The 25,230-nt window shown below is 40.2% G+C and overlaps 1 protein-coding gene across 13 annotated transcripts in view; it reads right to left on the reverse strand.

The window, feature by feature from the left end:
* Positions 1–13,165: 13,165 nt before the first annotated feature.
* Positions 13,166–25,230, reverse strand: part of LOC149318480 (CST complex subunit STN1-like) — a 39,230-nt gene continuing 27,165 nt past the window's right edge. For 12 of the 13 annotated variants that reach the window (XM_089509814.1, XM_089509820.1, XM_089509811.1 and 9 more), the window contains 4 exons: positions 24,848–25,016; positions 18,857–18,979; positions 17,188–17,260; positions 13,166–15,190 (listed from right to left, as the gene is read on the reverse strand). In XM_089509814.1, the coding sequence (XP_089365940.1) occupies positions 15,033–15,190; positions 17,188–17,260; positions 18,857–18,979; positions 24,848–25,016 (523 nt within the window). In that variant the 3' untranslated portion in view covers positions 13,166–15,032. The remainder of the gene's footprint in view (positions 15,191–17,187; positions 17,261–18,856; positions 18,980–24,847; positions 25,017–25,230) is intronic. The other variant, XM_089509823.1, reaches the window with a different exon arrangement.

The raw sequence follows: 25,230 nt of genomic DNA on the forward strand, positions 1-25,230 counted from the left end.
ATGAGTCCACAACAAACTCCCTCCCAGAATTCCATAACCCTGAGCCAGGATAGAGTTAAAGCGGTGCCAAACCAGATTATCTTTCCAGTGTGGATGCAGCCAGTGGCCACCTTCTGCCCAGGAGGAATTCCCAAATGTCCTCCCTTTGGAAGAGGACCAAGAAGCGTGAATTTACTTTTATGAGTGTTTTGAGCTTTCATGTGGTCATGTCCTCCATTTTTCTCAAAAGCCCTACATTTTGCAGCAGCTTTGTCCTTCTTTGGGTTTAAGACCACTTGCCTCTTCTTCTCTCCCTGCCCTCATTTCTCTTTGCCATTCTTTCATGGCCCCCTCAGATATTCTCTGAGCTCCCACCATGTCCTACTTTTGGGACGGCTGAGCCAAGTGACCTTTCCAAGGTGACAAGATGGCATTGTGGTTTGAGCGTTGGACTATGACTCTGGAGACCGAGGTTCAAATCCCTGTCACACTCTCTCAGCCTCAGCGGATAGCCAAGTCAAACCCCCCTCTGAACAAGCCTTGCCAAGAAAACCCCCTAGGGTCTCCATAAATCCAAAACAACTTGAAGAACACACACAGAACAACAACAACAACAATGAAGCTTTTATTTCATGATGTCCTCGTAAGCAATGGCAAATACATTTCTGTATCGCTTACTAACGTACAAAATGTAAGCTGATTGCCCCAACAAGCTGTGTACTCATTTTAGTGATCTACGGAAGGATGCCAGGCTGAGTCAACATGGAGCCCCTGGCTGGGATTGAATTCACAACCTTGTGGCTTGTGAGTGAGTGGCTGCAGTAGAGGCATTTAACCACTGCGCCACCAGGCCTACATTCTTTTTCTTGAATGGACTGCATTCCTCTTTTGTGGTTAGGACATCTGGTCACCCTGCTCCTCTAGGGTTGCCATAACCCGGTTGCAACCGGGTTTTCCCCGGTTTTGGCGGCACCTGCCCGGTCACGGCACGGGTGCCGCCAAAAACCGGGAAAAGCCCGGTTGCAGCGGGGTTGCTAGGCAACCCTGGGGCCTCGCTGCCTTCCTCCTCCTCCTCCACTGTGCATGGCCGCGCGGAGGAAAAGGAGGGCAGCGAAGCCTGGGGCGGAGGAGGCTGCAGGGAGGCGGCGCCTCTTGGGCACAGCCGTGCCAACCTCCCCGCCTCCCTGCAGCCTCCTCACCTTCCTGGTCTCCGCGGGGGCCAAGAAGGAGGCGAGGCCCTGGCGATCGCCGCCGGCTCTTCGCCTCCTTCCTGGTCCCTGCGGGGGCCAGGAACAAGGTGAGGCCCTGATCCTGGCCTGCGATCGCAGCGAGGCCCGGGGCCCAGGCGGGGAGGGAAAGCCTCCTTAAGTGGAGGCTTTCCCTCGCCGCTTGGCCTCCGCTCCCCGCCGCGATCGCGAGGGAAAATGTAGGACATAATTTTCAAATGTAGGACACATTTTGTGTCCCCTACATTTGAAAATTTTGTCCTACATTTTTCCCGGTTTGGAGGTCCGGCGCTATGGCAACCCTATGCTCCTCACAAGGCTCCCTGAGGGAAACCAGAGGAGGAATAGGATGCAAAATGACCCCTTTGTGGAAACTGCCCACCCATTCAAGGCAGGGGTTCTGTGCAGCAGAGGGTCACTCATTGGTGTAAAGAAGGAGAAGTGGCCCCCTGTTTTTTTGCTTTATTTGCCAGTTCCTTAACCCCAATCTCTGCCTTCTTTCCAGTCAGTGGTGGAGAAGCACTTGATTGGCCTACAAAGGGTCCCCCATTTAGCACCTGCAACTCTTCTTGGTGGGTAAAACACTCACCTGACCTACCGTATAGAGTTTCTGTCAGTTGGCATCCATACTAATAATGGGGTTTATAGGCCAGGGATTTCATGCAGCAGAAGGTGGACTTGGGTTGCATCTGCACTCCAGAAATGATTGTTTGACCCTGTTTTAACTGCCATGGCTCAGTGGTATGGAATTCTAGGAACTTTAGCTTTGCAAGGCCTGTAGCCTTCTCTGTCAGAGAGCCCTGGTGCCACCACAAACTACAAACCCCAGGATTCCATACCATGGAGTCATAGCAGTTAAAGCAATGTCAAACTGGATTGTTTCTGAGGTGTGGATGCAGCCTTGGAAAGCTGGAAAGATTAAGCTAAAAAATCTGGAGACATTAATGAGGGGGAATGATTAAACGACAAGCTCTAGAATGCCCCATTCAACATAGGAATCTGCACACTGTCATCCAGAAAATATAGTTTTCTTTTTCCCCTGAAAGTTATCGTAATTGAGACTTTGGGAGAGCAGGGTTCAAATCTTTGCTCAGCCACAGAAAGGTGACCTTAATTTCTCAGACTCAGGAATGTAGTGGATGACCTCTGAATAAATCTTGCCACATCAACCCTAGGATAGGGAGACCTTAAGTGAGAGTAACAACAATTCTTCTTATTTTATTTATTTGCTTATTCACTCTTGCTGGCCCACACTGCACCCAATTGGAAGGCTGGGCAAACTGAAGCCAGGTTACGGTTGCCAGTTCAGGATCATTCCAGGCCAAAACCTGAGACTGGGGATATCATTAATAATAAATAAAAAATAATAAAACTCTATTTTATTAGGACAACTCTATTTTCCAGGACAATCGGGGTGTTTTACAGTTTAAAACCTCATACAAAAACCCAATATCCCCATTTCCCTCCCTCCCCTAAAACAAGAATTAAACAGTGAAACATTAAAAATAATCCAATTAAAATAGCATGCAATTGGGTATGGAGCATTCGAAGAGGAAGTCGTGTTCAGTGTGTGGCTGGTTTTACTGTTCAGGAAAAGCCTGCCAGAAGAGATCCATCTTGACAGTCTTTTTGAAGCTGTCTAAACTGGAAATATGACGGCAGCCAGTGAAGTGATTTTAGAACAGGTGTAATATGGTCACTTCTGGGTCTTCCAGTGACCAGCCTGGCTGCCATGTTCTGAACTAACTGGAATTTCCTGACTAGGCTCCACGGTAGCCCCATGTAGAGCGCATTGCAGAAGTTGAGTCGTGAGGTTATGAGAGCATGTACCACAGTTTCCAGGTCACCATTTAGAGAATCTCTCAGTCCATAATTCAAAGTTCTGTCTGAAGGAGCCATTCTCTTTGAGCAAAAATGAAGCACGAAAGTTGTTCTGCCTTTATGGATAATATCTGGATATTCTTTACACTACAGCAAGTTAGCAGTGTATTCTGATGTACATAAGTGTCTTACATACATGTCATAAATAAGATGCAGTCCCACCATAAACTAGGAAAATATGACAAATGCTCCTGGCAACAGCCAAAATTACTATGGGAAATACAAACAAGGCTATATAGCTGGCAACAGTGATATCACCTATGAAATCATTTCCATGAGGGAGAAGTGACTGCATGATCTACAGTGCAATGAAAGTCCTGTACAAAACAAAGTTTCAAGACACCATTTTGTATACAGATGACACTTTTGTAAATCTGCAACAAACATCTTCTCAACTAGGCCTTTGGCTCCCTGTGATGCAGTTTGGGGAAAATTCTTAAAACCTTCCATTTTGCAGTGTAGTCTGTGCTACCTGTCGGCATCGTTGTTGCTGGTTAGTTTTTTTAAAAAACTTTTAATAAGGGCTTAACATTACCTTTTTAGTACTTGTATTTTGCTTTTTAAAAGAAACTTGTATTTGCAGTTTTGTGGTTTGTTATGTAGAGCAGTAAATAAATACACACATCTGTATATTCTCAGGAATGGTACTGGCAAAGTAAACAAGCCCAGTCATTTTTTTCCCTGATAATTTTTTCTGATGATTTTTATTCTCATCAACCCTTCATTAACTCAATATACTATAGAATTGGATGGTCCTCCCCTCATAAGTTCTAAAATGATAGAAAAAGGGGTTGCACCACTGGAGAGGCAGTCTTCTTGAACCACAAGGGATTGAAATACTGTATCATAGACCTGCAGGATGTATGCAACCCTCAAGCAATTTGATTTTTAAAAATCAGTGGTGTTACCAGTGGAAGCTTTAAGAAAGCTTAAGGGCTATGGGTAGCAATATCCTGCAGAGGAAGGGTTGTCTCTGTCTGTGTTCTGCAACACTTTCCAATTTGGCCCCATACATTGGTCAGGACTCAGGACTTTAAAAAAAAGCTTTCTGTTTGGCAAATGAGTGGTTGGATGTGGGGTGTTTTGGGTTAGGTTTTTTCCCCAGCTTATTATTTGTGCACATAGGGACTAGAGAGAAAGTGAGACAACAAAACTCCAGAAAAAAGCCCTCCAGATGTTGATGACTACAGCCATGACACCCTACAATTGTCTAGGATGGTATGGACTGCTGTTCAACATCATCTGAAGGGCTATATACTCCCTGCTGCTGCTCTAGGTGAGGGCCCAGAGGAGGATAGGGAACTTGTCACTCTCTAGGTACAACTTAAATCACCCCTGGTGCCTTCAGCTGAATGGGCTTGCAGTACAACATTAGGGCTACAAGTTCCCCCCTTTTTTCCTAGAGCCTGCCTTCCCTGCCTGGCTCTCCAGATGCGGACACAGGTCTATTCTTTCCTTCCATGCACACCTCTCTCATCAAGAAAAGGGTTTCTCTATTTGAAGAAGAGCTGGAAGTGGAAGAATGCTTTACTTTTGCTGCTATCATCTGCAGTTTGTGGAGTGCAGGAAGAGCAAGTATACTTACTTATCTGAATGATCCTCTTTAAAAAAAAATATCAAGTATATGAACTCACCAAAAACCACTCATTTTATTCATTTAGTTGTATTGTTGTGTATCTTCAAGTCATTTCTGATTTAAGGCAAACTTATCACAGGGTTTCTTCAGCAAGAAATATCCAAAAGAGATTTGCCATTGGCTTTCCCTGAGGATGAGAGAGTGCAACTTGCCCAGTATCATCCAATGGGTTTCTGTGGCTGAGCAGGGATATGAATCCTGACCTTGTGAATTCCAAGCCCAATGCCCAACCCACTACACCATATTGGCTCATTTGTTTAAAATATGAATATTCCATATTTTCTCCAAGTAGTTCAAGATGGTTGTTTGCTTCCCATCCTCATTTCTTCCTTACCTTCCAAATCAGTTAGGTTTGGCTGAAAGATGCTGATTAGCTGCAGTCATCCAGTGAGCCTCATGAATGAGAGGGCATTTCATAGCATCATAGAGGAGAGACCCCCAACAGATGGCCATTCAGCCTGTTTAAAAACCTCAAAAGAAGACCTCACCACACTCTGAGGCAGCATATTCCACCGTCAAACAGTTCTTACTGTCTGGAAGTTGTACCTAATGTTTAGCTGGAATCACTTCTCTTGTAGTTTTAATCCTTTGCTCCATCTCCTAGCCTCTGGAGCACCAGAAAGCAAGCTTGCTCCTTTTTCAATATGACATCCTTTCAAATATTTAAACAGGACTATCATGTCACCTCTTAACCTTCTCTTCTCCAGGCTAAACATAACCAGTTCCCTAAGTTACTCCTCATAAGGCAGTTTCCAGACCTTCCACCAATTTGGTAACCCTCCTCTGGAAACATTTCAGCTTGTCAATATCCTTCTTGAATTGTGGTACCCACAAATGTACACAGTATTCCAGGTGAGGTCTGACCAAAGCAGAATAGAGCAGGACTATTACTTCCCTCAATTTATATACTATACTCATATTGATGCAGCCTCGAATCGCATTGGCTTCTTTAGCTGCCACTTTACACTGTTGACTCATGTTCAGCTTGTGGTTTACTAAGACTTCTTGATCCTTTTCATGTGGATTGTTGTCAAGCCAAGTATCACCCATTCTACAGCTATTCATTTAATTTTTTTCCTCCTCAAGTGCAACCTTACATTTCTCCCTGTTTAAATTCATTTTGTTAGTTTTGGCACAGCTCTCCAATCTGTTAAGACCATTTTGAAGTCTGATCCTCTCTGCTGGGGTATTGGCTACCCCTCCTAATTCGGTATAATCTGTAAATTTTATAAGCATGCCCTCTGTTCCATCATCCAAGTCATTTATAAAGATGTTGAATAGCACTGAGCCCAGAACACAGTGGCATCCCACTAGTCACTTTTTCCCCCCAGGATGAATAGGAGCGATTGGTGAGCACCCTCTGGGTTTGGCTAGTTAACTAATTACAAATCTACTTAACAAAGGCATTGTCTAACCCACATTTTACTAGCATTTACATTTTACTTGCATTTTATTTACAAGAATATTATTGGGGACCTTGTCAAAGGTCTTACTAAAATCAAGATTTGCTACATCCACAGCATTCCTTTTATCAACAAAGCTTGTAATGCTGTCAATGAAAGAGATAAGATTAGTCTCTCATGACTTGCTTTTAAGAAACCCATGTTGACTTTTAGTCATCATGGCATTCCTTTCTAAGTGCTTACAGACTGTCTATGGTCTACTCTATAATAATTTCTGGTATTGATGTCAGGCTGATTGAAAGGTAATTATTGGGTCCTCCCCCACCCTTTTTTTTTTTTTTTTTTTTGAAGATGGGGGCAACATTTGCCCTCCTTCAGTCTGTTGAGACTTCTATTTTCCAGGAATTCTCAAAGATTATTACGAGTGGTTCTGAGATTATGTTTGCCAGTTCTTTTAATACTCTTGGATGTAGTTCATCTGGCCCTGGAAACTTCAGTTCATTTAGAGTAGCCAGGTATTCCTTTGGGGGGAGGGGAAAGTAGGCAATAAAGATGTTTAGTAGTGCTTCCTTTTCACTGTCCTATTAGTATTTTGCCATCTTCTCAATGCTTCCTGATCCAATGGTTGTGTAAATTTGAGAAGGGGAAACCTAGTGACTGTCTTTCAACCCTCCAAATGGTAAAAGCCTCTGCTGTTCCCACAACTGAGGAGGCAGCAAAAGCACCCAAAACTGATTGATGATTGATCCCAGTAAGCAGGTAAAAACAAAACAAGACCAGACACGCTCCAAGGCAAAACATTTGCAAAAATTAGCCAAAAATGGAAAACAAAAGTTGCTTCCAGTACCACCCCCACCCCCGCTGCCCTGCTGTTTTCATTTTTGGGGTGGCAATCACCCAATACAGGGCTGCTATGATTCCCACACTCTCTGTAGCTGCCCACTACGTGTGTAAACAGACATCAAGAAAATACTGGTAACCCAAAAGCATATCCCAATCTGGCCCAGGCCCATTTTGAGATGTTTAGAAAACACCAGAAGGATATGCACTCAGAAGGAAGCCCCACTGAGACAAATGGCACTTTCTTTCAGGTAAGTGTATGCAGGACTGCAATCAAAGGCATCTGCATTTATATTGTGCAAACCTAAATTCTCACATATAAGTGAATTAGTTTACTAACTCTGGCCACTCTAGGATTACCTTCCTGGCATGCAGAGCCATAATTTGTGGTTTCAGCCTCTTACCATATTTAATTTCACAAACAGAGAGAGGAAAGTCCCAAGAAACTGTCCATCATTTGTTTTTAATAGAATTTAAGGCTAGTGATAGGCTGCCCCCTCCCTCTCCCCAGACACAGCGGTTGAATTTCTTGTTGAGTGAAATGGAAGCTAGGAAAGCGATCTAGTGACCAAAGCTGAAGAGGAGGGCTCACTATGTTCCTCAGTGTGTATGTCTCAATTAACCACTCAGTTCTAGGGGGAAACTGCTTATTTTATCAAGGTGGAGGAAAAATAACACATCTGTAAATGAATGCACCCAGAGGAGAGAATATGTTGATTTATCCTAGGCTGCACAGATGACAAGCATTTTTATGTGTCTGCCTGTCAGAGGCCTCATTTGTCAACTGCTTCCTCATCTTGCTGGTCTTTGCAGTGCTAGCAGCCTTAAACTTCTTGAATTGTACATTGAGGATTTGATCAGAAAATAATTGAGGGGGGGGGGGGGACAAGGAAAGCAGTCTCACCATGCCAGTTACACAGAAATGATTTCAGGACTTTCTGAAGACCTCTTATATACAACAGGAGTGTGCAACTGCTGGGCTAGGCATACTACTGTCACCCATAAACCTGCAAGGACTACTCTGCACTCCCGCTCCCATGGCAAGGGCAGGGGAAACATCCATTTTTTATTTATAGAACAGCAACTTCTGCAGGGACGTAGCCAAGGGGGGGGGGTTTCTTGGGGTCCAGACCCCCCCTTCCATTAGAAAAATGAATGGTGTGTGCTGCTGCGCTGCCACGCCCAAACCCTATTATAATGGTGGCACTTAGTCTGGACCCCCCCCCCCCTTCCTAAAATCCTGGCTACGTCCCTGACTTCTGCATTAAAACTGGGTTCGTTGGGAGCACCCACCTTGTTATGGAGCCAGCTAGCCCCTCTGGGAGTTCTAATTTGCTTTCAGATAAAAGACTATTTTTGTAAACACATTCTGAAGTCTTATTATTATGCAGACTCAACATTTGCTCTGTTAACCAATCCAGGCACAAGACAACAGGTTCAAGATGATAGTACCTGTCAGTCCCTTCCAACTATATAATACAAATCATATAAATATATCTCAGTGTCTTTTTATCTTTTTGAAAACTTTTACAAACTAGACAAAGATGGCCTGCTTATTTAGATATGGATCCAGCACCATGGTTGCTGCTAAACATGTTTGTGAAACTTGACCATGCTGAGTAGGTTGCACATTCAAACTCTGGCCAGAAAATATCATCATCCCATGTCCCCAGCCCCATGATAGTGGCACACTAATCTAGCCAGCCCCCAAATATACATTTTTTAAAAACTTCTGCTAGCTTCCAAGTTCACAAATCACTAACAAACATTCATACAAACTGAATATTTCCTCAGTCTGAAGTGCACAAACTCAGCAGAATCATGCAAAAGCTCTTCCTGGACAATACCACTTCAGGCTATAGGCAGCATGCTATATATTAAATGCCTATCCACCCACCCAAACAGTCCCTCCAAACAGAAAGCTAGATAAAGGACAAGTCTACTACCTTCTCCATAAAATTTGTTAGAATAATACTTCAATAGCTAATTTGCACAAGAACCTTTTTGTAAAGAGAGAGAGCACATTAAGATGGGATCCCATCCTATCATTTAGACAAAAACAGTTTGGTTAATTCAAGTTAAGTGTTGGCACAATTGAAAAAATAGAAAATAGCCAAATACAATTTTTGATGCATCAATACTACTGGTGCTCTAATTAAGAAACAAATTAACTACACATTATCTAACCCATTTCAGGAATCATTTGCTATGTACAGAAAAAAAAACCCAGAACCCTGTGATATGACACAGGGAAAGAAAAAGAATATACTTGATCCATATTGACCCTGAAAATTTCAACAAGATGACTAAAGCTGAAAGTTTTTGTCAGATATTATGAAAATCTGTTATATAATTTGCATGTGCCCTACATGCTGAGGTCCTGTTGGCTTAGACTATGGTATCAAAAGTGATATAGTAGTGTAGCCTCAATGCCCACTGACTCACAGTCTTCAGGTGCTTGAGCTGTCTGACCAGATATTGCATATATAGTTTTCATCGAAGCATCTGCATACTATTGCTTGGAATGCTGAGCCCTTTTATACCTGCTTCTAGATCTAACCCAGCCAGAGTGTGGGGAGTTACTTTTATTTTATTCATTAATTTATTTCCAGGATTTATATCCTGCCTTTCTCCCACAATGGGATTCAAGGGGGTTTACCAAAGTACTTTTCAAAGTACTTCATTACAGTGGCTCCTATAACTATGCAACATTTTAAAACCATTTTTTCATTACTCATTGGCAACATAACTGACAAGAGAATGGCACAGAATGTGAAAAATTCCACTCAAAATGCATTTACAAATCTTTAAGTATATAAGAAACATTACTTGCAACAAAAAAGCCATCATTCCTACTCATTGTGTTATTTTGGGAATGTATCTTATTCTGCCTTTGTTACTACCCCAAATAACAGGATATAAATAACTATTCTGATTGCTAGTTATTATTTTCAAGCTTCAAACCTAGCTGTATCTTTAAACTTGCCTGTGCTGCTTTGTTTTACCTGAATTTAACTGCCAGCTCTACATTACCTAGTTGATAAGGATTGTGACTCCCTATCTTGGAGAATATTTTAATTTGCTTTTAATTCAGATATGGTTTACTAACAGCACATTTACTGATACCATTCGGTACATCTTCCTGTAACTTAGCAGATCTGCTTCTGCTCACCCTCCAAGCTCTCTGTCTCTCTCCCTCTCTCTGAACTATGACATACAATGTTCTATTTAAATAGTTTTTCAATACATAAAGAAATCTGTTTATGGAATACTGTTGCAAGTTCCAGCTGTTGTTCAAGTCTGTATCAACAGCACCACGCTGTGGTCAGATACATATTGGCATATGGTATTTGTCGCACATTACATCAACACCAGATACATACATACACCAGCTCAACAGATTAATATTTTGGAAGCTGCAAGAGATAAGAACTATTCTATGGACCTTATATCACTGGAGCAATTAAATAATACATCTGTTTTATTAACTAAAACAGCTTTACTGGAAGAATATTTCAGGAGAGAACACTGAGAAAACAAGTTTGTATTCAAAGTTATAATGAAGGAGTGGGAAAGTTTTGGCCTTTCAGATGCTTCAGGTCCCACAACCCTGGCCAATCTGGTCAGTGGTAATAAATTATGGCATTTTTAGTCCAAAACATTTTGTTGTTGTTGTTATTCACCCTTGAGTCAATCTCGACCCATGGTGACTTTGTAGATGAGACATCTCCAAGACTCCCCGTCCAGTGCTGTACTTAGTTCCTGCAAATTCATACCCGTGACCTCTTTTACAGAGTCCATCCATCTAGCATGCAGCCTTCCTCTTTTTCTCTTTCCCTCCAGCTTTCCTAACATTATTGTTTGCTTGTTTGTTTTTTCTCAAAGAGTTGTGCCTCCTCATGATGTGGCCAAAGTACAACAACCTCAGTTTAGTCATCTTGGCTTCCAGAGAGATTTCTGGTTTGATCTCCTCTAGGACCAATTTGTTTGACTTCTTGGCTGTCCATGGAATCCTCAGCACTCTTCTCCAGCACCAAATCTCAAATGAATCTATTTTCTTTCTATCTTGTTTCTTAATTGTCCAGCTCTCACATTCATACATGGTAATGGGGAATACAATCGCTTGTATTATTCTAATTTTTGTGCTCAGTGGTGCATCTTTGCATTTTATGTCTTTTCTAGTTCTTTCATAGCTGCCTATCCCATTCTTAGTCTTATGATTTCTTGACTACAGTCCCCACTCTGATCAATGTTTGATCCTAGGTATGAGAACTCTTTTACTATTTTTGTTTCCTCATTGTCTAGGTTGAATTTGTGTAAATTCTCTGTGGTAATTATATTTTGTTTTCTTTATGTTCAGCAATAAGCCTGTCTTCGCACTTTCTTCTTTGATCTTTCTTAGTAGATGCTCTAGATCTGTGACGTTTTCTGCTAATAGTATTCTGTCACCTGCATACCTTAGATTGTTGATATTCCTTCTTCCTATTTTTGCTCTTCCTTCTTCTATGTTCAAGCCTGCTTTTTGTATAATATGTTCTGCATACAAGTTACACAGATAGGGTGAAAGGGTGGAGCCTTGCCTCACAGATAGGGTGAAAGGGTGGAGCCTTGCCTGACCCTTTGCCAACTGGGAACCATTTTGTTTCTCCATGTTCTGTTCTAACAGTATCCTCTTGTCCTAAGTACGGATTTCTCATCAGAATTATCAGATGGCTCGGCACTTGCATGCCTTTAAAGACATTCCATAGCCTTTCATGATCTATGCAATCAAAGGGTTTGCTATAGTCTCTAAAGCACATGCCGATTTTCTTTTGGAATTCCTTGGTGTATTCCATTAGCCACTGTTCATTTGTAGTGTAGCCCCTAGTGCCTCTTCCTTTCTTGAACCCCACTTGGGACTCTGGGATTTCTCTATCCATATATGGTTGGAGTATATATTGCAGTATTTTGAGCATAATTTTGCTTGCACAAGATATTAGAGCTATGGTTTGTGTAATGTGTCTCAGACATTTAGAAGGATAAAAACTTTCCACCTTGAGGTAAAAGGACATGGTCTACTTTCAGTATGTTAACAATGTAACAGAATTGGGAGGAGGGATTCACAGTAGGAAAAAATTATTATACAGTATTTATTTCTATCCCACTTTCCCCCAAAAACTGGGACCCAGAGTGGGTCACAATATTAAAAAAAAGTACAATTAAAAGCATACAAAAGGAATACCAAATATTCCTATGTCAAAACAGTGAAAAATCCCTGACCAAAACTCTTCTATGAACAAAGATACTAGAAAGGGAAGCAAAAGATCTCAAAATCCTCCATTCCTTGCCTAAAAGTTGCAAGTACTAATCTACAAGACACTCCTTCAAAAGTGAATGCCTGAAGGCTGGAATATTTGGAAAAAGCAAATGCACAGAGCCTTTGCTCTTGTCACAGACTGGCAATATAGCAGTGTGACAGCAGATCTGGCTCTGGTCACTTCACACATATGGACAGCAAAAGTCATGCATTTACAAACAAGTCCATGTGGAAGCTGGAATGACATACACAATATTTCTATGCCAAAACAGTGAAACACTGGAACGGACAAGAGGTTCTTGACAGACAGTATCAATAGATTAGGGTTCTTATCTGCTGGAGGCCTGCCATGCAGATGGTTGTGCTAAACAAGGACATTTGTAGATCATGAGGCATTCCAACAGCATTATGGAATAGGGGCTGGAGTGTGGAGAAAGACAAGGCTCAGGATCTGTTTTTGCTATCTTTTCTAAAAAATGAAGATATTAGTCACTTGGAACTGAGGCATATTCTTGAACATATTATTCAATAGCTCTTAAAACTATTGTAGAATAAGCTTTTCAACATACAACACCAAAGATATGTTTGAGCTCCCTAGTATGCAGTCCTTACAATTTCATGAATACTTTTCACTGCAAAGTTAACTTACCAATTTCTTTGTGGTAACTCTAGAAGTAGTGCTCAACTGTTCGATGGAACTACATTCTGGAGTCTTCTTCCTTACTGTCTAAAGGAGCAAGATTTAACTGCATCCATTGCTGTTCTTTCCTCTATTTTGGATAGGTTTTTACAAATTGAATATTGTTTAGAAAATACCCATAAGGTCACAGGTTAGGAAACACTCCCAGGGAAAAGCAGACAGTCACATCTCAGTTAAGACTTTTTATTGTTGTGAGAGCCTCTAGTTCAGCTGCTTGTTTCACTACCTGGCAGCTTAGTCAGCTGGAGTCTGGAGAGAAGCAACAAGTTATCTGGTCCAGTTTATGGCATATTAGTTATGTCCACCTGCCTGTCCTTAGCTTGGAATTTATAACAGGTCTTAAACTTGCTAGACACAATAGCAAGGGCAGGTGCTTCACTGTTATGTCCAGATCAGAAGCAGCAGACAGGGTGGGCCAGTGATTACTCTTCTGTGTTAAGTACTGTCTACAGAGATGCAAAAAGCAGTGACTTTCTTTATTGCTGAAGCTGTCCCATGCAATTACATCCTTGTAGCATCAACTCTGCGACATTAAATTACAGGGAAATCCAAATGTACCGGATTTTAAAAATGATTGTAGGCAAGAATGTACATACTTTTTTTCATGCTTACATTCAATTTGATACTTGCCTTTGTTTCCCAGAAACCTCAACTTTTCTATAGACATAATGCATTTTGGGTTTGGGAGGGTTTTTCTGCTTGCATCTCTGTGATCATGCCAAAATAATTTTCTAAAAATAAATAAGGTAAATAAGCAATTGAAGTATAGAATAGCATTCAGTACTTAATGAAACAGTTAGAAGGTCACCTCTTCTGAAGAGCATTAATAGTCATTTGATCCTAAATTAAGAAAAACTTAATATCAAGAAAAATTGTAACAAATTAAACTGAAATAAGATTAAACAGGGATGCATCCCTTGCCGTATACCAGGGGATGACTCCAAGATAATGCACCAAAAATGAGTTAAGTCACATTGTAATTGTGGGAGGACAAGCCTCAATTAATGCACAAAATAAGACAATTTTCTATAGAAAACAATACCTTTATCACAGATTTCTATTTTTCACAATATTCCTTGAATAGGACAACATGAATGGGCATACAAGCTTTAGGTGGATCACACAAAATGCATTATTAACAAATATATGAAACTTGAAATATTGCTCAGGAGTCAGAAAGATTTAATTAAAGAAACTTTTGTATCTTTTAAGAGATGAATTCAATGTCATTCCCAGAGTTTGCAGATGACTGATGAATAGTATGCATAAGTGGCTGAAGGCTTTCATGGTCGGCATCCATAGTTTTTTGTGGGGTTTTTGGGCTATGTGGCCATGTTCTAGAAGAGTTTCTTCCTGAAGTTTCACCAGCATCTGTGGCTGGCTTCCTCAGAGAACGCTTTCCAGGCAAGCATTCTCTGAAGATGCCAGCCACAGATGCTGGCAAAAAGTCAGGAAGAAACTCTTCTAGAACATGGCCACATAGCCCAAAAACCCCATAAAAAAGTATGCATAAGATTTTTTATGTAACATAAACCCAACCCTGTTCAATTAAACAATCAGAGACTTAAAATCTGGAAGACCTAACAACCATAAAAAAGTCTAAGGAAGGAGAATCTAATACACCTTAAGTCTCCTGATGTTTGGATGACATCTTAAGCTTCAGGCAGCACAGCCAGGAATCATAGATTATGGGACTGTAGTCCAAGACATCAGGAGAGCAACAGGCTATCTACCTGTTCTTTAGGTAACTCTTATTTGGTCTGAATGCACAGTTTTGTTGCTTTGTCTCTTATCCAACCACAAGAGGGCATTCACAGCATGACAGATTTCTTTGTTTAAAAAGGTCCTTGTATTTAGTATCTGGAACAGATATGGAGTTCTTCACCCTATAGAGATATCTTCTGAAACCTTCAGTATGATAAAATAGATAGGAATTTCATGATACCTTGTCTTCTAAATGAGAAAAGATTTAGAGGAACATGGTCAAGTCCTGCATGATACAGAAATTCTTACTGCTTATGCCTGCTGCATAAAACCTGTTTGGCTTTAGACAGCCATCACATCCCTTAATTTAAAATACAGTGTAGTATTCTTCCATGGTAGTGACAACATCACTGTTGGTCTCCAACCACTCCAGGAGGCAACGCACCACAGCTTCAGTGATATAAGGGCTGTAGTTCTGCTGTATACAATTTAGAATGTGACGGAGATGGCATCCCTTTTCAGCATCTATAAACAAAGCAAACAGAATGGTAAATGGCTGGGAAAATACTCCATCCATTCATCTACTATGTTTATGTGCTCATGTATTTAAATACTTGAATATGTTCAAAAACAGTTCCTCCAACTACAGAATTTTGAAAGTCCTTTTAAGTGTTGTTGTTATTATTATTTAGCTCGATATTAGGTGAGGGCTTGCTTTGGAACAGATGTTATGTAGCCCTTTTGGGGGGGGAAAAGCAAGGTCACCGCTTACCCTCTATCAAAGTGTTGCTTTGATTTCTTTTCATTTGATGAAAAATAAAACACTCCCTATATCATGTAACTTCTTTAACATCTGCACCCTGATCTGCTACAGGCCTCAGTTTCTGATGCTAACCAATTAGAGGGCTTCTTGCATGAAATGGAACCCACCCCTGCCCTCTCATTTTTTAAAAAGGTGGGAGTTTTTAAATTAAACATTCCTGCCTTCCACCCTCAGGGGAGTTGCTGCTCGCTTCACAAGGAGGCATCTTGTGAAGAAAAAACCTAAGCGAACCTGGGCAGAGATTGCCAATCACAGTTTATCAAATGCTATGGGTGCTATGAGGAAAAGTATATAACCTAGTCTGCTAAAAAGTTAGATAGGGCCAGTCAGAAATAAAGATTTGGCCAGTTAGGGAGCAGGAATGGAAAAGATCAGAATAGGGTTTTGGAGAGCTGAGAATGTGGAGCATTCAGGGAGACATGTTACATTGTCTGAAACTAAGATGTTTCTGTGTGTCTGGAAACAAAGTAAGGATAGATGTTTATTTTATTTGTTGGTTTGTTGGCTTACTGGATTTACTTTCTACATCTCTGAGGTTTTAGTTTAACAATTAACAAGGTAAACTGGTCACACTTTACCATACAATTCACATATGAACACAGCCATTTGTCCAGTGTACTGACCATGCTGGGGCCTGAATAATAGATCTAGGGAGAGATCTTGAGAATAAGGTGAATGATAGGAACCCAAGGGTCCTGCAGGTCCAACCCAGATAATATTCCATCACAAACTTTTTTTTAAAGGGAAGAAAGTCAGACTTCTAATTCCTGATTTAAATAAAGCCTCTCTCTCATCAGCCTAAAGCTGCATACTAGTATGTGAAAATTATAATGAATTACACAAGGAATATGATTGTTATGATTATTATTATTTTATGATTATTAATATTTATTTATATAGTGCCATAAATGTACATGGCACTTTACAGGCATCATCAAAACAGCATATAACCTGCCAATGGTGAACAATCTAAAATTCATAAAATATAAATTATACAAAAACAGCAAGTTATGCAGCTAAAATACAAACTGTAAAAACAACCAATAAATATTGGTGGGTGTTGTCTTTGTGGGATTTTTAGGAACTTGTTTCACAGAGCAAATCCTACACAATGTGTGAACAGTTTTGTATGTTTAGGAGCCCTGGTGGTGCAGTGGTTAAATGCCTGTACTGCAGCCATTCACTCAAAACCACAAGGTTGTGAGTTCAAGACGAGCAAAAGGGCCCAAGCTCGACTCAGGCTTGCATCCTTCCGAGGTCGCTAAAATGAGTACCCAGACTGCTGGGGGCAAAATAGCTTACTTGCTAATTAGCTTACTTGCTATTCACCGCTATGATCTTTGGAATAGTGGTATATAAATAACACAAATTATTATTATTATTATTATTATTATTATTATTATTATTATATAATCAAATATAAAATAAAACAATATTAAAATACAGTTCCAAATGTTTTAGAGAACAAGACAGACTTTGACTCAGATTTAAAACTAACAAGAGAAGAGATAGTCCGCAGACATTCGGGGAGGCAGTTTCAGGAGTGCAGTGCAGCAAATGAAAAGGACGAAGAAACCCTTGGATGGGTAAGAAGCCCCGAGCTCCTGGACTGCAAATCTTGAACAGGAATTATGTAACTTAACATGAATAAGAAAGGCACTTGCCTGTGTTTATGAATAGGGGACCTGACCATACTTACATTTTGGCCTCTTACAATCATCTTTGAGGACTTCAAGGGTGACTCTGTGCAATTCCCTGTCCTGTTCAGTCACCTGGAGGACACAGGGAGAGGAAATCAAAACAATGAACATTAATCTAATGCCTGGATTTATATTCTATCTTTCTCCCAAAAAAGTAGGCTCAGGCTGGCTTACAGTGAAATTAAACAAAAATGTAATTAAACACAAAACAAGTTTGGCTATTAAAACATAATTAAAACTTAAAAGTCTTTTTCTCAGCAAACAGCTATTTGTGAAAAGTCTGCCTAGATGAAAAGGTCTTTTCCTATTGGTGGATGTACAACAGGAAAGAGAGCCATCTTGGCCTTCCTCAGCAGGAAATTCTAGATATGTACACTACAGTATATGAAAGACAAGAGCCAGGCCTACGATTAAAAAGCACTATAATTTCCTCCCTATAAACATAATAATGGAAATGAAAGCTCCAGGACACCTTCATCAATACGTAAATAGATTCCAACATGTAAAGAGTTACACATTTCAAATTCAAAACCAACCTTCCAGAGCAGCAGTTCTCAACCTTCCTAATGCCGCAACCCTTTAAAATAGTTCCTCATGTTGACCCCCAGCAACAAAATTATTATATGTCTTGGTTCCTAAGCCCATCAAAAATTTGTATTTTCTGATGGTCTTAGGCGACCCCTGTGAAAGGGTCATTCGACCCCCAAAGGGGTCACGACCCACAGGTTGAGAACCACTGTTCCAGAGGCTATGATAGAACAGACCCAGTGATGGTGAACCTTTTAGAGGCCGAGTGCCCAAACTACAACCCAAGACCCACTTATTTATTGCAAAGTGCCGTGTCCCTCTGGCTTTCTAGTAACAAACTCTGGCAAACTATGTGCTGGGGTGACGGCACATGTGCCCACAGAGAGGGCTCTGCCACCTCTGGTACGTGTGCCATAGGTTCGCCATCATTAGTTCTCCAGGGTTTCCATTTAACTCACCATCACCCCACCACATACATACAGGCCTAGTTTATACATGATACAGATAATGCGCATATGTATGCAAGAATTCCACATGCAGCTCACTATGTTCAAATCTATCATATGCACTAGCCCATTTTGATATAGCACTAACATGCTAGGAACATTTTCCACATGGTAAGTATATTCAAAAGTGGTGACACTACAGATATGAAGAATATTTACAATTTCTTTTATCTTTGACAAGTAAGTATAGCTCAAAACATCCCATTGAGTAAACTGTCAATCACCACAAGATTTTTTGCAGCATGTGAGAGCATATTAAGTTTCTGTCACCACACCAGGAAAACCTATTTTCCACAAAGACATGGTATTTTTTTTCAAAAATTTTGGTAAAATATTTGCAAAATAAGTTCCAAAAAAGAAAAAAAAAAACCAGCAAAAGAACAAAACGTCTAGTGCCGTAATCATACTCACTGAAGTGGAGAGACTAAAATTCTTCATATATTGACATGTGAATAAAATCTGATGGAAGCCATAGAAAGTACAATAGGTATATTTTAACTTGTATTTTATTGTCTTCTTACCTGTAAGCCGCCTTGATCACATTGTGGAAAGGCGGGGTAGAAATAAAGATTATTATTATTATTATTATTATTATTATTATATAGCATATATAAACCAGGACCTTTATACTTACATAGAACAGATCACTTAGATTCTTTGATTTCTGGAAAAGAACACCTTTCTTCTGTAGCATCTTTATTGCTTCGGCAAAGGACTCCCTAATCAAACTGGAAAAGGAATAGGATTTGGAATCTGCCTGAGTCGGGGAGGGGGAAATAGCCAAAAAAGAGACATAGTTGCATAAGGAGAAGCATTCAAGACAGACGAAGCTTCACATTGTTTATGTGGGTCTACACAGGACACCAAAGCCACCAGGACCACCCTCCTTCAAACAGCAGTACATGTTCTGCCTGTGAGACTAACGGAGCTTAAACAAGCCTTACTTTAGCAGTTGGAATGCTTTGCAGCCAGAGTAATTTCTTATAACACTCTGATCCATTTTTAAAATAAAAATGAGCTAAAGGGACTACAAGACAAGAAAGGAGTATGATGATTATTCACTTTGGTCTAGTGCATCAATCCTGTCTGAAGAGAGATTTTAATTAGGAACATTCTCTGTGTGAACTGACATAAACCTCAACTTGGATGACTCCTGAAAGAGAATTGCTAATGACAAACTTCTTACAGCCAACAGAAAAAAAAAAAAAGAAATTGTATTATGTTGGAAGGACAAGAGAATTGCTTGTACACCTCTTGAACACCTCTGTTTTACTAACTTTATTCACTGGTTTATGAGCAACACAGACACTCCTGAGTGTACTTGCTTACTCCTTAAATCACAGCACAATAGAGATGGTTATTGACCAAGTTATCCTTCTTCACATTAATTTATTAGTACATTTAGTATGAAGAATCCTGCTTTTGTATACCTCCTAAACATATAATATGCAATCAGTTGCCTACTCCCCCTCCCCATATTTACTTAAACTTTGTCACCACCTTCTTTCAAAAGTACAAATAAGGGCATTGTGTTCACATTCACCATGCAAGGCACATCATGAAAATAGACGGTGTGACTGGCTCAAGTAGACGTGTTCCTGTAACCTAATGCTAATATAGTTTATAGTTTCTTAGTTCCTGGCTTCTTTTTCTTCACATTCGTTCAGGGCTGGCCATGACTTAGATTACAGGTTTGCACTCCCAGATTTGTTTGGAACCCCCTCTGATCTCTGCACACCCAAAATATTTCACCAAAACAAAATCAGAAACTACTCCTGGAGGCCTTCAGAAGCTAAAGATGCGCTTAAAACAACCCTTAAACCTGAAAAAAAAATCACAGCTGGAAATCACTTCTGGCTGCAATTTTGGGCTGAAAATGGGACAGTGTAGCCCACTACAAGGGCAAAACCTGGTCCCCGCCTCTGATTTATAGGAAGGATTACTGCAATTTCTAACCATAGAAGTGTTTCCAAGGCCAAGGTATTAGTAAGTAGTGTATGTTGTGCTAAATATCAAGCACAAAATGACGCAAAGGTTGCTACTGTTTTTAGACCCATTGTTTTCAAATTCTTCTTCCACGGATGTGTGTATGTATGTGCAAAGTGTGTACTTTATATACACCAATGGATAATTTGCTAACATACAATACCTCATGCATTTGACAAGTTGGCAGAGATGTTTGCTACAATAAATAAGTTTTCTTTTGAAATACTACATAATTATTTTATTAAAGCATGCATTGATTTCTTCCAATTATCATATACTCCTCAGTTAGTAGTATGATTCTGATAGTCTCCAAAACTCTGCACCCTTCCACTGACTGGTTTAAGATCCATAGACAATCATTTTCTTTACAGAAAATACACCATTGGTTACCAGTGCAGAGAAAGTCTACGAGATAGACTTGAAAAGTCAGATGTTCACACCTAACCTTCAAAATTAATTCTGATGCACATAAGAACATCCTGAGAAATAAGCCCTGAAAAAAAGATCCAGAGCAGTCCTCCACCTGCAAACAAGCTCTTCAAATATTTCCAAGGAACAAGATTCTGTAACCTTCCTAAGCAATCTGAAACTCTGCCCAGCTGTTCTTACGGTAAAGATGTTTTTCTTCAAATCTGTTCTAAGACTTGTCCTCCTGAGATTTACATTCACTTCCTCATCTGTGGCAACAGAGAAGAATTGTTCAGTTAAATAGGTGAAGATTTGAATTGTAAATGGCCAATTAAAAATAGGCAAAGAACTCAAGCTGTGTCTTAAACAGAGAGAAATCCACGCTAATTAAAAAGAAAAGACAAATTAGCCCCTATGACATGCACACATACGCACACACACACAAAGTGAGCAAGAGCAATAGGACAACAAAGGTGATGCAAAGCAGTATTACTGTGCATGTTGCAGTGCAAGACATTACTAGACAATTAGATACATGTTGGAAATCTGATTTATTTATTTTTTTTAATTGGCCTGTAGTCCTTGTCCAATGCTGGTTAATGCTGGAATATTGGGTAAATTGTGAAATGTCTTTTCCTGCCCATCATCACTATGAACATGATTCAGTGTGGGCTAAATGCAAGACGGCATGCTGTCTCACAGTAGATATATATAAGCAAAGTAGGCATGCAAGCAAAAGGGATAATTCAGCTGTACTATAGTGTGTTCCAGTCTGTTGGATTTCAAACTCAACAGGAGTCCAGCTTAGTCTATTTCAGGTGCAGAGAGCTTATCTGAGAGGTGACAAAGAGGCAGAAAAAAGAGGTGAGCTATCAGTAATAATTATGATTCTGAGAATGCAAGAAATCCAGAAGAGAAGCTTTACCTCTACATGAACTGAGCTCAAAGTCACAGGGAAGGGGAGAAGAACAGTTACAGAAATCCAAACAAGCAACCAGGCAGAAATGCAGGGACTGTCACCCAAGCTTAGGGTTTCAGACATTACTTAAACTGATCCATGTTCTGTAGTCTTATTTTATTCACTAGTCACTATATCAGTTATTTCTCTTAACAAACATACAGAAATAGAGATTTGGCAATCAATGAACCTTTTTTGATAGGATACCCAGCGTAATGCCTAGGCTGAGCTAGGGTCCCATTGATCTGCTGATAAAAACATTAAGAGTTCCTTTCAAAACTATTTTATTAGTAGTTTTATGATTACTACCAAAATATGATATATGTCAGCAGGAAAAACTAAAAAGGTCCAGGTGAACAACTCAGAGGATTTACTGTAGCTAACAATTGAATACTCTCTGGAATAGGATTTAAAATAATTTTTCCAATAGCTTCAGTGCTGTTCAACTCAGGAAACTGAACACAACATATGATTTTAAAGGGTGATTATGTATAAATTTTGGACATGGGAGAAGCAAAAGAAAAAAAGTGGGGGAGAGTCTTCAAGATGGCACCACATTTTTCCTAGCATCTACATCTGCAGCACCCTACATCGTGCAGAAAACATACTTCTCTGGCAGCTGTTATAATGTGCAGTTAGGAAGGACACAGAAAGGAGAAGCTATTCTCAGAAAATTGTAGGAAGGACTTAATTGTTTCCTTGTCTCTGGAATATCTTTTCCCTACTGAAGCAAAGGGAAGACGAGCTTCCGTCCAATATTCACACACACACATCAGCTTGCAATGTATGATTATTAAGTGAGGTTCTGCTCATCTCAATGGTAAATTGAAAAGGATGAGTTAACTTGTTGAAAGTTTTGATCCAAACAATGAAGCAAAAGGTAAGTAGAAAGGAGTATATACCAGTAAGTGCTTACAAGAGTTTAGAAGGGGTCACCTTTTAACCAAATTAGGTTCTCTGAAGTTCCTTCAGGGTATAGTCCTGTGGACTAGGGCAATGAATCTAACTAAATGGGAATGGTAACTATTGCTATCTATCCTTGCTTTGGTATTGAGGATTCCACATGATTTTCTTTTTAAGTTAAGAACTGGAAGGCCTGAACAAAGTAAATGTAAATGTGTCAAAGATGCACAGAGAACTGGGAAGATCTTTTTCATTTTTACCAGTGAGCTGCTGAGACAGAGGAATGTGACTTGTTAGAGTTATGCGATAAGTGTCTAACTGAGCTGCAGTTTTAAGACAGGGTTACTAATGATTATACTTTACATGAATGCCATTGGGAAGTCAAAGGGGATTTGATGTGGCTGAAGTAACACTATTCCCTTGTGACCATAGTAACTGCTCCACATAGACCTTAAACCACAGAGCTGAATAGCTAGGGAGAGTTTTAACTTTCACCAGACTTACTTATTATGGCAGCTAGTTTGAGAAACTGATTCGGTCTCTGCTGTTTGATGTTTTTGTATTATATTCTGCACTACAGACCAGCAGGGTACTCATTAAAACCTAAAGATATTGGCTTTATTAAAATTCAATGGCAAGCATTTATTTTATTTAAAAAAAAAAGGTTGCCAGGAAGCAGCCCACTAAGAAGTTGTTCACAGGACTCAGTATGAATAGGTTACAAATTTGTTAATATACCATTTCAATTCAGTGAGTCATTTTGGAAGGATTTAAATACCCTTCAGCAGCACAGAGACTCTAAAGAATAACCTTAAGCAAAAATGTAGCTAAACACAAATGGAAACTTGCCAAGAGAGATATTGCCTTTCCCCTCTCAGTTCGGTATTTACCTATAATGTATCTAAAGAGATACAGATTTATATGTCAATGTTTGTTATTAATTGTAACATTACAGCAAGGATTTTTATATAATTCTATATTTACAGCTCAGATCCTCAACTGCTGCCAGTATAGATAATAGCACATCCATTGGAGTTATTCAAATTTACACCAGGTGGATATCTGGCTTGTGGCCTTATTCTCTGCGTGCTATGAATCTTTTATAAACACATTTCTATTTAACCAGAAATCAAATGAAACACAGACACTTCATGTCACTGAAAAGCAGTCCAAATCTGAAACAAACGCTTACTTTATGTACAACTCTGATTTCAATTAGAGTTTAAGGTTTGAGGCCTCCAAACTCCCCCTTCCAAGTTTTTTTCCTGAATGTCCAAGAAGAATGTATAATACAGAGCAGATGTCAACATACACTTTGTAATTTCCTACAGAAGACCTCATCTTTTTTAATATGCTCAGACTAAATTATTTTGCTCTGTCTTAATTAAGTTCAGAACTACCCAGCCCTGTCTCTCAACTGATTCATTGTCTTGAAGAGACCTCCCACACTCCAGTATAGTTTCTTAACATAGTTCTGACAGAGTGAGTTAAAGCTGAAGGATAGTTAAGAGACACTATTAAGCTGCATAGTTTTGCTGGTTTTACAGCTTTAACATAGTTACTACTTTCAGGATTTACTGCATATATTTAAAGCCACATGTGAAATTTGATAGTTCATCCAGTTTCCTAGGAATCAAAGCTTTTACTGCCTTTTAAGATGTTAGGGGCTTTCCAGACCAGCGCTTTGCGCCAGCCTGGATACATGCCAGGGTTGCCCGAGGGCGGCATCTCCGCACACCCCGCAACCCTAGCATGTCTCAGCGGCGTGATAATGGCAGTGCTATGTATACACAGGCGCCGCCATTATAATGTCACGGCCGTGCTGCAGCCAAACAGCATGACGCAGGTGTGATGTCCCCGCAACGCTGCATAGCGCTTGGGGCACTCTTTCAGCTTCGTGGGAAGGAGCTCCGAAACGGAACTCCTTTTTGCCGCATGCATCACTGGCACAGCCTTTACACGGCCGTGCCATCAATGCATAAGAGAAAGGGCTGTAGCGGCCCCTTTCTCCCCTTCCCCGCAGCTGTTGGGGTGTCCTTGGTGCATGAAGCCCCAAGGACACCCCTTTCCTAGAGAAGGGGCGGATTGGGGCCGCTGGGGCTGCGGCTGCGGATGCCCAGGCCCCAATCCGGAGGGGAAAGGGGCAGGTGCAGGCCGCCTCAAAGGGGTGGTCTGTATCCCACCTTAGTTTTCAGTCTGCATAACTGGCGATAAAAGTCTTACAGCATCTGCCCATACCCTTAATTTGTGAAAAATTAATTTTTCTTAAACTAGAAATAATGGCACATATTATTATTTAATTCATTTGTATTACATTCTCAAGTTGACCTGAAATGAAATCAATTCCTTTGCATGGTCACTTTTACTCACTTGTTCAGCAGTGGTGCTTGCTCTACTTTGTCTGATCACAGCTACCAAATCTTCCACTGTTTCCAACTCCTGCTTATAGAAACTCTGAATCTTGTTCCTCAATAGAAAAGTTCTAATATTTTCACTTAGAACATTGGCAGAGCCCAGCAGATCTGCTGTACCTCGGCTACTATCAACAGAAAATACATTAAATTAAAAATGGATAGAGACGATATTGATGGTTATCCAAATCCACTGGCTTTAATGTCAGTTCAGAAATGTAAATCACTTGTATTAGTCACACAAAGGTTTGTGATCTTAACAACATATGTGTAAGAATTGCCCCCACAACATTTTGAATGGTGGTGGCACCAGATTTTCCTGTGCAATACTGCACCTAGTTT

Source organism: Sceloporus occidentalis, unplaced genomic scaffold, assembly GCF_023333645.1.
Source record: "Sceloporus occidentalis isolate IW3139 unplaced genomic scaffold, rSceOcc1.0.p SCAF_2, whole genome shotgun sequence".
NCBI lineage: Eukaryota > Metazoa > Chordata > Lepidosauria > Squamata > Phrynosomatidae > Sceloporus > Sceloporus occidentalis.